This window comes from Scyliorhinus torazame, chromosome 6 (genome assembly GCF_047496885.1).
Source record: "Scyliorhinus torazame isolate Kashiwa2021f chromosome 6, sScyTor2.1, whole genome shotgun sequence".
NCBI lineage: Eukaryota > Metazoa > Chordata > Chondrichthyes > Carcharhiniformes > Scyliorhinidae > Scyliorhinus > Scyliorhinus torazame.
The window spans coordinates 193,821,370-193,836,540 of NC_092712.1; the positions used below are offsets into that span (position 1 = coordinate 193,821,370).

The 15,171-nt window shown below is 50.5% G+C and overlaps 1 protein-coding gene across 1 annotated transcript in view; it reads left to right on the plus strand.

Moving 5' to 3' along the window:
- LOC140425201 (dynein axonemal heavy chain 11-like) overlaps positions 1 to 15,171 on the plus strand; it is a 755,586-nt gene that overhangs the window by 344,357 nt on the left and 396,058 nt on the right. The window contains 2 exon segments of the mRNA XM_072509215.1: positions 3,481 to 3,675; positions 12,329 to 12,406. Coding sequence (XP_072365316.1) covers positions 3,481 to 3,675; positions 12,329 to 12,406 — 273 coding nt within the window.

Consider the following 15,171-nt stretch of genomic DNA (forward strand, 5'->3'; position numbering starts at 1 on the left):
CAAGACTATTGTAGTGGACAATGGAGGGCGATATGTAATGGTGAGTGGTAGGTTGCAACGGACGCGGGTGGTGTTGGTGAACGTATACGCCCCGAACTGGGATGATGCAGGATTCATGAAGCACATGCTGGGGCGCATTCCGGACCTGGAGATAGGACGCCTGATTCCCGAGGGTGGAAGAGCAGGAGGTGTCTGGCTTGGGGCTACCAATTGGGTTGGAGGAGCTGAGCAAGGGTTTGGGACCGGACGGGTTCCCGGTGGAGTTCTACAGGAAGTATGTAGACCTGTTGGCCCCGTTACTAGTGAGGACCTTTAACGAGGCAAGAGAGGAGGGGACCCCGCCCCCGACAATGTCGGAAGCGACAATTTCTTTGATCTTAAAGCGGGACAAGGACCCACTGCAATGTGGATCGTACAGGCCAATCTCGCTCCTCAATGTGGATGCAAAGTTGCTGGCAAAAGTGCTGGCCACGAGGATCGAGGACTGTGTCCCGGGGGTGATCCATGAAGACCAGGCGGGATTTGTAAAGGGCAGGCAATTATACACAAACGTGCGGCGGCTTTTAAACGTGATGATGATGCCATCGGAGGAGGGAGAGGCGGAGATAGTGGCAGCTGTGGACGCGGAGAAGGCCTTTGACCGAGTAGAGTGGGAGTACCTCTGGGAGGCGCTGCATAGGTTTGGGTTCGGGGGAGGGTTTATTAGTTGGGTTAAGCTCCTTTACAGAGCCCCAGTGGCGAGTGTAGTGATGAACCGGCGGAGGTCGGAGTACTTTCGACTGTACCGAGGGACGAGACAGGGGTGCCCCCTGACCCCCGTTGTTCGCATTGGCGATCAAACCATTGGCCATGTCATTGAGGGAGTCTAATAAATGGAGGGGGGTGGTCCGAGGGGGAGAAGAGCATCGGGTGTCGCTATATGCGGATGACCTGTTGCTGTACGTGGCGGACCCAATGAAGGGGATGGTGGAGGTCATGCAGACTCTGAGGGAGTTTGGGGAGTTTTCGGGCTATAAGCTCAATGTAGGGAAGAGTGAGCTCTTCGTATTACAGGCAGGTGACCAGGAAAGAGGGATAGGGGACCTACCGCTGAGGAGGGCGGAGGGGAGATTTCGGTACCTGGGGATCCAGATAGCCAGGAATTGGGGGGCCCTACATAAACTGAACCTGACGAGATTGGTGGAGCAAATGGAGGGGGACTTCAAAAGATGGGACATGTTACCGCTCTCGCTGGCGGGTAGAGTGCAGTCGGTCAAAATGGTGGTCCTCCCGAGGTTTCTGTTTGTGTTTCAGTGCCTCCCCATTGTGATCACCAAGGCCTTTTTTAAGAGAGTAGGTAGGAGTATTATGCGGTTTGTGTGGGCGAATAAGACCCCGAGGGTAAGGAGAGGGTTCCTGGAACGCAGTAGGGACCGAGGAGGGTTGGCGCTGCCAAATCTAGGGAGCTACTACTGGGAAGCAAATGTGGCGATGATCCGCAAGTGGGTTATGGAGGGAGAGGGGGCGGCATGGAAGAGGATGGAGATGGCGTCCTGCAAAGGAACGAGCCTGGGGACGTTGGTGACGGCACCGCTGCCGCTCTCGCCGACAACGTATACCACGAGCTCGGCGGTGGTGGCAACGATAAGGATCTGGGGCCAGTGGAGACGCCACCGGGGCGCAATGGGAGCATCGGTGTGGTCCCCGATCAGAGGTAACCACCGGTTTGTTCCAGGGAAGATGGATGGTGGGTTCCAGAGCTGGCATCGGGCGGGGATTAGAAGAATGGGGGACCTGTTCATTGACGGGACGTTTGCGAGCTTAGGGGCACTGGAGGAGAAGTTCGAGTTACCCCCGGGAAATGCCTTTAGATATATGCAGGCGAGGGTTTTTGTGAGGAGACAGGTGAGGGAGTTCCCGTTGCTCCCGGCACAAGAAATTCAAGACAGGGTGATCTCGGGTGCATGGGTCGGGGAGGGCAAGGTGTCGGCAATACACCAGGAAATGAAAGAAGAGGGGGAAGCGCTGGTAGAAGAGTTGAAGGGTAAATGGGAGGAGGAGCTGGGGGAGGAGATCGAGGAAGGTCTGTGGGCTGATGCCCTGGGTAGGGTTAATTCCTCCTCCTCGTGTGCCAGGCTCAGCCTGATACAATTTAAAGTGGTTCACAGAGCTCACTTGACGGGGGCGAGGTTGAGCAGGTTCTATGGGGTAGAGGACAGATGTGGAAGGTGCTCAGGGAGCCCGGCGAACCATGTCCATATGTTTTGGTCATGCCCGGCACTGGAGGGGTTCTGGAGAGGAGTGGCGGGAGCAATATCGCAGGTGGTGAAAGTCCGGGTCAAGCCAAGCTGGGGGCTAGCAATATTTGGAGTAGTGGACAAACCGGGAGTGCAAGAGGCGAAAGAGGCCGATATTCTGGCCTTTGCGTCTCTAGCGGCCCGGCGAAGGATCTTGCTAATGTGGAAGGAGGAGAAGCCCCCCAGCGTGGAGGCCTGGATAAACGATATGGCTGGGTTCATAAAGTTGGAGAGGATTAAGTTCGCCTTGAGAGGGTCTGCGCAGGGGTTGTACAGGCGGTGGCAACCGTTCCTAGACTATCGCGCGGAGCATTAGAGGAAGGTCGGTCAGCAGCAGCAACCTGGGGGGGGACTGGGGGGGGGAACGTCCGGGGAGGGGAGTGGGGGGTGGGGGGGAGGGGGAGCTGCCTGGGGGGGTGGATGAGCAAGAGATAACATGAAGAGTCGGGGAAACTGGCACGTACGGGAGAGAGCCAGTGTACAAAGCTATGTAAATATACTATTTTGCCATGTATATATCTTGCTCCGCGCGATTTCTTGTTTCTTTTTTTTTGTTACGGGGGGGGGGGGGGGGGTTATTGTTTGTAAGGGAGAAAAACTGTGTTTAAAAACTTTGATAAATATCTTTTTTTTAAAAAAGAAAGCGAGACCAGGAATTTGAACAGCTGGTTAAGCAGTCCTCTCGGAAATTCAGCCTACAGCATGAAGAAGCCTTTATTCTTAAGTATGCAGAATAGAGTCCCCATAACCTACTAGGCCGTTTAGAATTATTAGTAAAAATATGTAATTTAAAAAAATATATAATATATACAGTTTGATATATGTGTCTACATAGAGAGAGATATGAAAATATGCAAACACACAATATGCCATGGCTCATGCTATAGATGGCATTGGGACTTTTGGCCCTCTAAGATGTAAATACTCTCTATGCCACCTATTGTATATTAATAAATCTGCCTATGTTTAGGCAATAGTTGCTATGTCCTCTGTCATCTCATCTCTTCAATGAGAAATTTGGAAGTGGAAAGGACAAGTAGGGAACTGCCAGAGTACACAGGGAATAAACCTCTGCCACATTTGACCAGAATTAACCCAGCTCTCCAGCATAACTTCCAGCACAAATTTTGGGTCTTCTCTTTTTCTTGTATCACTGTGATGAAAATGACATAATTATTTTGTAACAAGTTATTTCTTTTCCAAGGTGTTAATGCGTGCTTTAAGGGATTTCAATTTACCAAAGATTGTGACAGATGATGTGCCTATTTTTATGGGACTGATTGGTGATCTGTTTCCTGCCCTGGATGTTCCGAGAAAGCGAGACCAGGAATTTGAACAGATGGTTAGGCAGTCCACTCTGGAACTCAGCTTACAGCATGAAGAAAGTTTTATTCTTAAGGTGTGAAATATTTTGTCTTAATAGAAACAATTTTTCGCACCTTTTCTTTGGTTGAACTAGGAGAATTACACAGATTGATTGTTGAATCGTACCATTTTAAATCTGTCACAATTTTCCTAGTGTATTAGTGTTTGCATACAAATGAATAAGAGGTTCATTTCTACCTTTTTTTAAAAATCAGGTGCTGTTTAGTAATGCAGGAGAAATGACTGCAAAGCACAAGAAAGCTGTCAGTGACTATTTATTCCTGTGTTAATGTTTTTGTTTAATGTTAGAAAGAGTTGGATTTTATAGAGTCTATAAGACAGGAAACATGAATGGGTGGGGTGACTTAATTAGGTGAGAGCTGAAATTTCCCAATGGCACTTTAAGATGCAGTGATTAAATCAGCAGCGTGGCAGTGACAGACCTCATGCCATCCACTATTCCATGAATACTCATTATTTTAAAATATTTTGTAATCATGTTCTACCTCCAAGATTAAGTCAGTGGTGCACAGGAATTTTGTGATGCCCAGTTCAAATCACTTGCAGTTTTGTCTGAGGTCAGCAGTTTTTTTGGCTGAACTCTGCGGCACAAGGGAGGCGATCCAAGAGAAAACCGATTGTAGGGTTGGGGGCTTGGCGGATTGAAGTCGGAATGAGCTTGGCGTACTGGGTGTGGTGTGGGTGGTGACAGTCCGTCAAGGGAACGAAACTGAGAGGCTTAAATGGCAGAGTCTGTACTGCCCACATGTGGATCCATCACACTGTAGTATTTGGCATATTCACACGTACATGGGGAGGTCGATTCGGTCGGTAGGCAGGTCCATTCTGAAGTTGGGATAATCAAAAGGTCATGGGAACTAATAAAAACTCTTAAGGGTTTTTAGGGGAGGGTCTAGGATCAGAGAGAGAATGTTAATGGGGACCAATGTAGGCTCGGGGGGAGGGAAGGCACCTCGAATTTAGGTCCACGATAATGGGGGTAAGGGGCAGGGGTTGATGGGTTACAATTGTATAGGTTGGTGAGACCACATCTGAGTATTGTGTCCAGTTTTGGTCTCCTTATGTGAGGAAGAAAGCAGTTCAGAGGAAGTTCACCAGATTGATTCCGGGATGAAAGGGTTAACATATGAGGAGAGATTAAACAGTTTGGGCATATACTCACTGGAGTTTAGAAGGATAAGAGGGGATCAATCGAGGTGTATAAAATACTAACTGAAATTGATGAAGTAAATGTAGAAAAAAATGTTCCCCCTTGTGGGGCACTCTAGAAGTCAGAGGTCACGGATATAGGTTGAGATGCAGTAGATTTAGAACTGAGGTGAGGAGGAACTACTTCTAGCAGAGGGTGGTTAATTTGTGGCACTCGCTGCCCCATAGTCTGAGTCATTAAATGGTTTCAAGAAGGAAATAGATATATTTCTGATTGAAAGCAGGTTAAAGGGGTATGAGCAACAGGTGGGGAGGTGGTTTTGAGACCAGGAAGAGATCAGCCATTGTCTGATTGAATGGCAGAGCAGGCTCGAAGGGCTCAATTGTCTACTTCTGCACCTAATTCCTATGTTCCTATGTATGTTCCTACAATGGAAAGGTGCAAAATGGTGATGGGTGAGCCAAGAGTAATGGGAACAAACATGAAGATGACAGGAGGACGGTGGAGAGTAATGGCTTCTGTCACAAACCTGAGAAGTACCATTTTGCAATGTCTCCAAAAACGCATTTGGTGCCAGAATTGGAAATCGAAATGGGAGCTCATGAGGAGCCAGGTGTGTGCTGCATGGCGTTTTGTGATAGACCGTGCACATTCCATGGGTGAAATCAATGGATACATATATTCTCATCACTATCTGCCTGTACATTTCTGGGTAAACCGAGGTACCAGTGCTTCATAAGTACCTAATTTCTGAGAACAGGAGCACTTTCTCCATTTCTTTCATCCATTGTCAATCTCCTGAACCCAAAGTTCACCCAGGCTACAGAGCAAATCAGTTAGATACAGGCTAAGTGAAGGTGAAATTCAATTTGGCCGGTGAGCAGAAATGGATGGTAGTGAATCACATACCCATTGTAAACCAAAAGAAAATTGAGCAAGCCATGTAACATGCGGCCAATCTGCTACCGCTTTTGTTGCAATGGTGTCATTATCGATTTTTTCAAATGGGTGTGATTTAAACACTGCGTGGATCTGGATGTGCCGGATAATAGCAGGAAAGGCCAAAATCAAGGGGCTGGATTCTCCGCACCCCGACGCCGAAATCTGTCCGACGCCGGGGCAGAGAATCCATTTCCGCGCACGGAATCGGGACTGGCACCGGTTCCCCAATTTTCCAGACCCTGAAAAGCGGCATTCTTGGACGCCGCGCCGCGTATCCCCTACCTGCGGCCATTGCTGGAGGCTCACCCCGCCCCCGACCGGCCGAGGTCCCGGCAGCATTGATCTAGAAATTGGCTAGCTGGAAGAAGACAAAGGGTGGTGGTTGATGGGAAATGTTCAGACTGGAGTCCAGTTACTAGTGGTATACCACAAGGATCTGTTTTGGGGCCACTGCTGTTTGTCATTTTTATAAATGACCCGGAGGAGGGCGTAGAAGGATGGGTGAGTAAATTTGCAGATGACACTAAAGTTGATGGAGTTGTGGACAGTGCAGAAGGATGTTACAAGTTACAGAGGGACATAGATAAGCTGCAGCGCTGGGCTGAGATGTGGCAAATGGAGTTTAATGCAGAAAAGTGTGAGGTGATTCATTTTGGAAGGAATAACAGGAAGACAGAGTACTGGGCTAATGGTAAGATTCTTGGCAGTGTGGATGAGCAGAGAGATCTCGGTGTCCATGTACATAGATCCCTGAAAGTTGCCACCCAGGTTGAGAGGGTTGTTAAGAAGGCGTACGGTGTGTTAGCTTTTATTGGTAGAGGGATTGAGTTTCGGAGCCACGAGGTCACGTTGCAGCTGTAAAAAACTCTGGTGCGGCCGCATTTGGAGTATTGTGTGCAATTCTGGTCGCCGCATTATAGGAAGGATGTGGAAGCATTGGAAAGGGTGCAGAGGAGATTTATCAGAATGTTGCCTGGTATGGAGGGAAGATCTTATGAGGAAAGGCTGAGGGACTTGAGGCTGTTTTCGTTAGAGAGAAGAAGGTTAAGAGGTGATTTAATTGAGGGAGACAAGATGATCAAAGGATTGGATAGGGTGCACAGTGAGAGCCTTTTTCCTTGGATGGTGATGTCTAGCACGAGGGGACATAGCTTTAAATTGAGGGGAGATAGATATAGGACAGATGTCAGAGGTAGGTTCTTTACTCAGAGAGTAGTAAGGGCGTGGAATGCCCTGCCTGCAACAGTAGTGGACTTGCCAACACTGAGGGTGTTCAAATGGTCATTGGATAGACATATGGACGATAAGGGAATAGTGTAGATGGGCTTTAGAGTGGTTTCACAGGTTGGCGCAACATCGAGGGCCGAAGGGCCTGTACTGCGCTGTAATGTTCTATGTTCTATCTAACGTGGTCCCAGCCGTTCGGGATACTCATGTGGTTGCTGCGGACTCAGTCTGCGGCCGCCATGGTCAGGGGCGGGCCGATCGGAGGGCGGGGGGGTTGGGGGAGAGGGGGGGGTGGCCTCTTACGGGACCGGGCAATTTTTGGGCGGGCGGCCTGGGTCGGGTGCACTATTTTTCAGGTCTAGCTCCGCTGTCTGAGTCCGCCATAGAACACAGCGCAGCCACTGGAGGCTGCACCCGTGCAAATGCGCGGTCTCTGACCCGGACGTACGGGAGCCCGTATCTGCAGCTCAAGCTGCCAGGTTTACGCCAGGTCCCTGCTAGCCCCCTGCAGGGCTATGAAAATGGAGCCTATTCACGCAATTTTTCTGGCGTGAAAGGCCACAGTTTTTACGACGCCGTGGAGACATAGGGGGTGATTCTCCGAGCCTCGCGCCGGGCGTAGAATCGGCGCAACCGCGCCCCAATGCGGTGCGCGATTCTCCGAGGTGCGGAGAATCGGCGCCATTTTGCCGACGCGGGCCGCTGGAATCGGCTGGGCCGCCGATTCTCTGGCCCGGATGGGCCGAGCGGCCACGCAGATCCAACAGAGTCCCGCCAGCGCCGTTCACCCCTGGTCGCTGCCGGCGGGAACTCTGCTTGAACGTTCGGCGGGAGGGGGGCTCCTTCACCGGGGTGGGGGGCTCCGATGGGGTCTGGCCCCCGATCGGGGCCCACCAATTGGCGGGCCAGCCTCCTCCCCCCCCCCCCCCCCCCCGGGCCTACGTCCTGGCGTGGCCGGCCCCTGAACACCGACGCCATGTTGAGTCGGGGCCGGCGCGCTAAAGAAGTCCCCTGTGCATGCGCGGTTGGCGCAGCATCCATTTGGCGCCGGGAAAGGAGGCTGGAGCGGCATGAACTGCTCCAGCGCCGTGCTGGCCCCCTGTGGGGGACAGAATCGGACAGCGACGGCGTTCACGACGGCTCGAGCACTTGGGCTCCATATTGGAGAATCGCCCCCTGTGTCCCAGAAACAGAGAATCCAGCCCAAGATTCGTGCCGGATGCAAACCAGTTTGCAATTCACCGGGTCCACTCCTGATGGCGAGTTCCAGGTCTCGTCCAAAGATGGCGAAAAATATCAGTAACCCTCATTTGTATTCATTTTAATCTCATTTTAAAGATTGAAGTCAAAAGCAACGGTCTCCCGGGAATGACCTGACACCTCGGCGAGAATTCACACGGGCGAGTTTAGCACTCCTTTTTAAAAATGTGAAGCTGGCGCAATGGCTTCTGAGGGGAAGTGAGGAGGTGAGTAGCCATTTCTGCTGTCCAGTGGTCGGGAGGGGTTGGGGGACTCCCCAGGAGAGTTAGGCTTGGTTAGGGGACTGAAGCGTTCTAGGTCAGGGGAATGCTCCTAAGCCGGCAGGGGGAGGGGAGCCTTCAAGCTATCTTTAAATACTGTGAACACCCATAACAGGGCCAACCACAGCTGCATCCTGTCTGCTGCAGCTTATTTCATGAAATTTAATTTTACCCCCTTGGACAGTGAGCAGCCTCTAGCTTCATAGCTGAAGGCTATTTCAAATGAGGAAATAGCCTTGATAGTTGTGATAGCACTTCACACTCCTCAACTCTCAAGTGTCTCCTCGAGGGCACAGCTACCATGTTTCAGACGATGATTAGTGCACTGCATGTCAAGCAAACTTTGATGCCTGAACAGTGTGCCTGATTTTTAGGAGCATTAGTACCATAGAGGCAGCATTCAACAATCAAATGCAAAAGAGCAGGGCTTCAGCACAGGAGGATCCTCTCGCGACCAAAGAGTGTGTGTGTGTGGATCAGGGAAGGGCACCTGAGCACGGTCTCCGTAATGTTCCCAGGAGAGGTCTGGGTGCTCCTGATGTAGCTGGGGGTGAGTCAGCAGAACAAGGTTTGCCAGCACAACTGGCTCACTTGATGGCACTCCGAGAAGGCCGGTCACGTTAGAGTAGGGGAGGCTTTGGGGATTTGTGGGTCCCGGGATGGAAACTCTAACTGATTGTTGGTCTATCTCCTCCAATTTCGTACAGGAACAAAAATAGTTGCTCGTGTCGATCCTGCAGTGGCTGCCCTCACATTGCTGCTGGCAGCCGAGGCGGCCATCAAGCTGAGGAGGGACTCAGAAGGGGAGACCAGCGATGGCCTAAGGAGTACAGGCATTGCTGCTCATTCGATAAGCTGACAGAGAGCATGTGTTGCAGAAGACTCTGTCTCAGAAGGGGGTCAGTGCAGCACCTGTGCCACGTCCTCGCGGATTGGCATCCCGTGGAGGAGGACACTCGCTCCCCGTGGCTGTGAAGGGCCCCGCTGCCTTCAGCTTTTACGTCACTGGTTCATTCCAGGGCTGGAGCAGGGGCTTGTGCGGCACTTCATAATCTACAACCCACAGGTGCATCTGGGAGGTGACAGATTCTCTGTTTGCCCGGACATCAAACTTCATCACCTTTGACCTGGACCAGGCCCACCAAGATGCCCGGGCTGCAAGATTTTCTGCCATCGCCAGGATGCCCCAGGTCCAGGGGGCCATCAATCGTACGTATGTCGACCTGCGTGCACCGGGGCACCAGGGAGTGACCTTCAGGAAGGGGTTCATATCATGCACGTTTGTGCCTGCTAGCCAGGGAGTGTGCATGATAGCTACATCCTAGTGCACTCTGCGATCCACATTGTCTTAGAGAACCAACCCAGGATGACAGGTTGGCTCTTGGGGGACAAGGGACAACAGCTGAGGTGATGGCTAATGACGCCGGTGCGGAGGCATCAGACCGATGTGGAGACCTGTATAATGAGATCGATGTTTTCACCCGTGCTGTCATTGAGCAGGACATCGGCCTGCTGAAAATGCAGTTCTGATGCCTGGACCGCTCCACCCCCAGAGAATTTCCCGCTTTGTGGTTGTCTGCTGTGCCCTCTACAATCTGGCACAGCAGCAGGGTGACATGCTGGAGGAGGAAGAGGAAGGACATGTGGCCTCGTCTGAAGAGGAGGAGGCAGACTAGGACGGGCTGGAGGACGAGCCCAAGGAGGAACCAAAGGATGGAGGACAGGCGGTTCCGACAAGGCTCCAACATGCCTAGACGGCCAGGGAGGCCCTCCGTGTCTCCAGATCCTCTTAGGATGAGGCTATGTCCTTCAGGTCAACCCCCCCTCCCATTTCCCTCTCCTTCCCCCTCCCCATTTTCACCCCCCCCCCAATTTCCCACACCACCCCCCCATCACTCTCCCCCTCCCCAACCACCCTGTTCCACCCTCCAAGGGTATGTGTGACATCACTCCAGGGTGATGGGCCTGTGTTGACACTGTCACCGGTCACTATACAAGGAAGGAGAGTGACAATAACTTTCTGTAAGGAAAGCTCTGGTGCTCCTCAGTTTCTGCAGAAGTCTGACTCCCTGTCTTTCTGCCGACAGCACGCATCCTCTGAACAAGGTCTGCATTGGGGGCGTTTGATCATGGATCACTGTGCCCAGGAGATGGGATGGGGGCAAGTGGAGGGCAACAGGTGGTGGGGCTGCAGGCATGCCCGCTGTAAGATTAATGTGAGAGAGGCTGCACATGATTCAGGTGTCACATGGTTTAATAATGAACATTTTACATTTCCATTCACCCTAATTACAGATAATGAACTCCCCAGTGCCCACTCAGTGCTCCTCACTCATGGTCTTATGCTATGTGTAGGTGTGTCCCCAGGATGCATATGAGAAGTGGAGGCAGCCTGCTGCTCTCCGTGCACTTTGGCCTTTGATGCCCTTGGCAGATGTCCTCTGGAGGGCATGGAGCCGGAGGGCTCTGGATGACTTACCGGTGTCACCGTGCCACCCTGTTCTGCCGCTGACCTTGAGATGCGTCGGAGTCAGGAGGGAGACTTCGGAAGGACGGGAGACTGCCGTCGTCTCCTTGGGCAGGCTCCGGGTTGGCCTCCAACACTTCCTCCTCCCTGACAGTGGCCGTAGGGTCCTAGGGACTCCACGGGATGGAGGGGCAGCTGGAGTGAGTCCTAGCAGCCTCTGTGTTGACTGCTCTGTCAAAGCTGGTGGCTCCCCATCATCTATATCATGGTGCCAACGACCTCAGCGATGGTCCATGCTCTGCAGTGCCTCCGCAATGTCCACCTATATCTGAGACACGTCCCTCAGCAACAGGGACCTGATGTTGAGGCCCTCCGACATGGACGTCACAGACTGAGCCATGCCTTGGACACCATCACTCAAAATGCAGACGTCATGATCCAGGTTTTCCACTGCAGTCGCCACCCTATCAGTGTTGGCCTCAGTGCCACGCATTGTCATGGGGTAGCCCAAAACCCGTGAGACTCCTCCAATCAGCTATGCAGTCACTGGAATGTCATTGACATCCCCTCCTGAATCTCACGGCTATGTCATGTCATCTGCATCAGCTCTGGGAAAACCTCTGCGTGCTGCCATGCTTGTGTATTGACTGGGAGTGAGTGGTGAAGGGAGTGTTTAAAAGAAGCTCCTTCTTGTTAGTGGCAAGAAGCTGAGGTATGAGTCAGACGTATTAGACAGCGAGGGAGTCAGTAATGTCGAGAATGTCGTCTTGGCTACTTTTTGGCACTAAGTTCCGTTGAATACGAGCCACGATCTCGCCAACATGGTCGTCAAGAAACACCTCGGCAAACGCGTCCAAATTGACACTTAGAAATGTTTCCATTGAATCGTGCCCAAGATTTTTTTATTCTGTCCCAACAATTGGCTAAACTCTAAACGGAGAGGAGTCCTTATTAGTTTATGGTGTAAATGTCTCCATTTCCAATCAATGCCAGCTTGTCTGAGTGTGATTGGCAGTATTTATTTTAGGTTATTTTTAGATCCTGGCCAATTTTGTGTCTTGGGCCTTACGTTAAGGAGAAACAGAGTCAGATTTCCACAATGCAAACTGGATAAAAATTCAGTGGTTAAGGATTGATAAAGGGATGTGATGAAGCACTATCGTTTCAGGTGAAAATGGGATAAAAGTTATTAAAGTACAACGGCCTGCTAAAGTATTATAATATTACAGGCACAGAAATACAAAGCTTGGCTACATTTCTAGATATAAGTGGAATTTTTCAGAAATAAAAATATCAACTAATGTATTCTTCTGACCAGTTCCTTCAGTTTAAATAATTGTCAATGTTATCTTTAACCCAGGTGGTTCAGCTGGAGGAGATGTTGGCTGTCCGTCATTCAGTCTTTGTGGTTGGAAATGCTGGGACAGGAAAGAGTCAGGTGAGCATACACCATCTGCCGAGCTGTAAGGTTACTCAAGTAACAATGGCAACATATGTTAAATAGCAGATTGACCTGAATGGTGTGTTAGAAAAACTGCAAACCACCATTTGTTCCAATGCAATTTGTCGCCAATAAAGGTGTGTTGAAGTGTAGTCATTGCAGTAACATTAGGAAATCTGGCAAGCTCCCATGAACAGCAACATGATAATGACCAGATAATCTGTTTCTTTGATATTGATTGACATCAGAGAGAATGCAAATTCCTTTCCTCTCCTTTGAAATAGAGCCATAGGATCCTTTATGTCCACCTGAGAGATCAGGGAGGGACTGGGTATAACATGTCGCTCCAAAAATGGCACTTCTGACACCGCAAAACTCAGCTCTGCACTGGAGTGTCGGCCTGGATTTGTGTGCTCCGGTCTCCTGAGTGGTGAGTGGGGCAGAGTCTGCAACCATTGGTTTCAGAGGCAAGCGTGCCAGCAACTCACCCGCAACTGATTTGGTTGAGCATGGCATCAGCTTGTGGGCAACACTGACAAGTATGCTGTTATTGCCCATCCTGGTCCCCCGAAAACTGCTGCGTGCCTTGTGTTGATGATTCTCCCACAGCTGAAGGAACAAGAAAATATTTGCAATCTAGGATGCTGTGTAATTTGGAAGGGTACCTGGAGCTGATGGTACTCTTGTCCTTTTTAATGGTAGAGGTCACAGGGAAGGAATGTGTTGTTGAGGTTTGGTAAGTAGGTGCAGTGCATCCCGCGATGAGTACATACCTCAGTCAGAGTTGGCTGGTGCTGCACATTGAGCTCAGCGCCTGAGGTATTGTTTAAGCAAACGACTTTATCTCAAACTGCAGAGGCACACTTGCAATGAAACACAGCGCTGAAGAGTGGGGCCCCAGCCAATGGGAGTGGGTGGGGCGGGGGGGCATCCTGAGAGGTGACTACCAAACAGAGTCTTGGTAGCTCTGAATTTGCTGATAGCCTCATTCGAATTTCTCGAGCCTAATGAGCTATCAGCAGGCAATGCAGAACAACATCAGGCTCTGATCGGTCCTGTTAGAGTGGGAAAACATTGTCCCAGACATTGAGAGGTAGTGGAGACTTGAGAGCAATCTGAACGGATCTCCTGATTGTCCGGTGTGAAGTTTCTGAACTTCCCTTTAGTGAAACAGCAGCCAGATTTTTGACATTCCGGCCTAGTGACATGAGGCAAAAGTGAGGTCACCGACCTTGCATCAGAGTGTGATCCTGCACAGCCTTCAGCAAGGCCTGAGAAGGAGGCGCTGGCCAATGGCCGTCGAGTGAAACAACAGAGTAACTATTGACCTCCAGGCCAGGGCTGAGGAGTGCAGGTGGGCAAACAACCGACCAAAGAAAGAACATAGGCCGGGAGGGTCACCTGAAGAACAGGTGAGCAGCGGGAGGTGTGAGAGCCAGGCAGGCGGCAACGTGATTTTCGGGCAGCAGTGAGGCGACTCGACTACATGCCAGGGTTGAGAGTGAGGAGGGATGGGCAACCAGAGTGGCGAGGTCTAGGCTGCCAACCGAGGCCGAGAGTAGAGGCCAGGGCAGACCAGATAGAGCCAGTAGCAGCTAGGCAGTCTCCAGGAGCACACCCGGTCGTTGAGGCCCGGCCACCCAAACATGAGGTGTGAGCAGTAAGAAGGTGCAAGGGCCAGGCAGCCGCCAACATGGATTTTGGGGAGCAGTGGGTGGGCTTGACCAGAGACGAGGGCTGAGCGGGAAGAGGGATGGGCAACCGGACCAGCGAAGATGAGAGCTGAGGTCAGGCCACATAACCAGCAGCTGCAGCCAGGAAGCCAGTGAGCCACCAGCACACCTAAAAGCTTGGGTCATCGAGGCGAGCAGCTGCAGGGGTGACCCGACCCCGAAGCCAGGGCTCAGGAAGACAAAGAGGTCTGCTCTTTCTGAAAATTCATATTTGTTGAAATCAAGACAGTCAGTATGAAGAGACACTTCGAATCTCGCAGTCAAAAATGCAGAAAGTTGAAGGTTAGGCAAGAGGATAAAGCTAGGCAAAAAGACGGGTTGGCAGTTTACTTTAAAGGTTTGAAGTATTGAGCAGTGCCCAAACTGCACATTCATCCTCAACAACAACATCCATCAAAGGTTTTGGTGACTTGTCTGATAAGTTCCACCTGCTGCTCTCTGAAGGCAACACATCGCCTGAAAAACTTGAACAAGAAATGGACTCTGAAATGGGAATGGAACTGTAAGATACTGTTCAAACTCATTGTTCTGCTGCTGAAGTGAGGGCAGAAGTCTACCCTGAAAACATTGCCTTATGGTCAAAATCTGTTGCACTGGCTATGATTGAATATTTTGTAATAAATAGACCATCATGGAAAATTTGAGAAAAGAGTTTGAGGTTCAAGCTGAAAACAGTTTTGAAGTCTTCGTGAATCCCATTTTCTGAGGGTGGAGAAAAATGGCATGACGGAAAGGAGAAATGGATTGATTTTTGTTTCAGAAATCTCTTAAAGCAGTTTACTGTTATGGTCACAAATTATTCCATGACCCGAGTAAAGAGAAACAATTTTCTGCTGTTGGCGAATTACTGCAAAATGTTGATAGAACTTTATTGAATGCTTCACTATTGTTAGCCTGAGTTAGAAGTCATGGAAGTTCGAAATGACTATACCTCAGTAGAAACAAAGACACTAACATTAACAAAGAATACAAGTCCCTCTGATGATAAGAAGTGTACAAGACACAGGTAGTTATTTTTTAAATAAACTA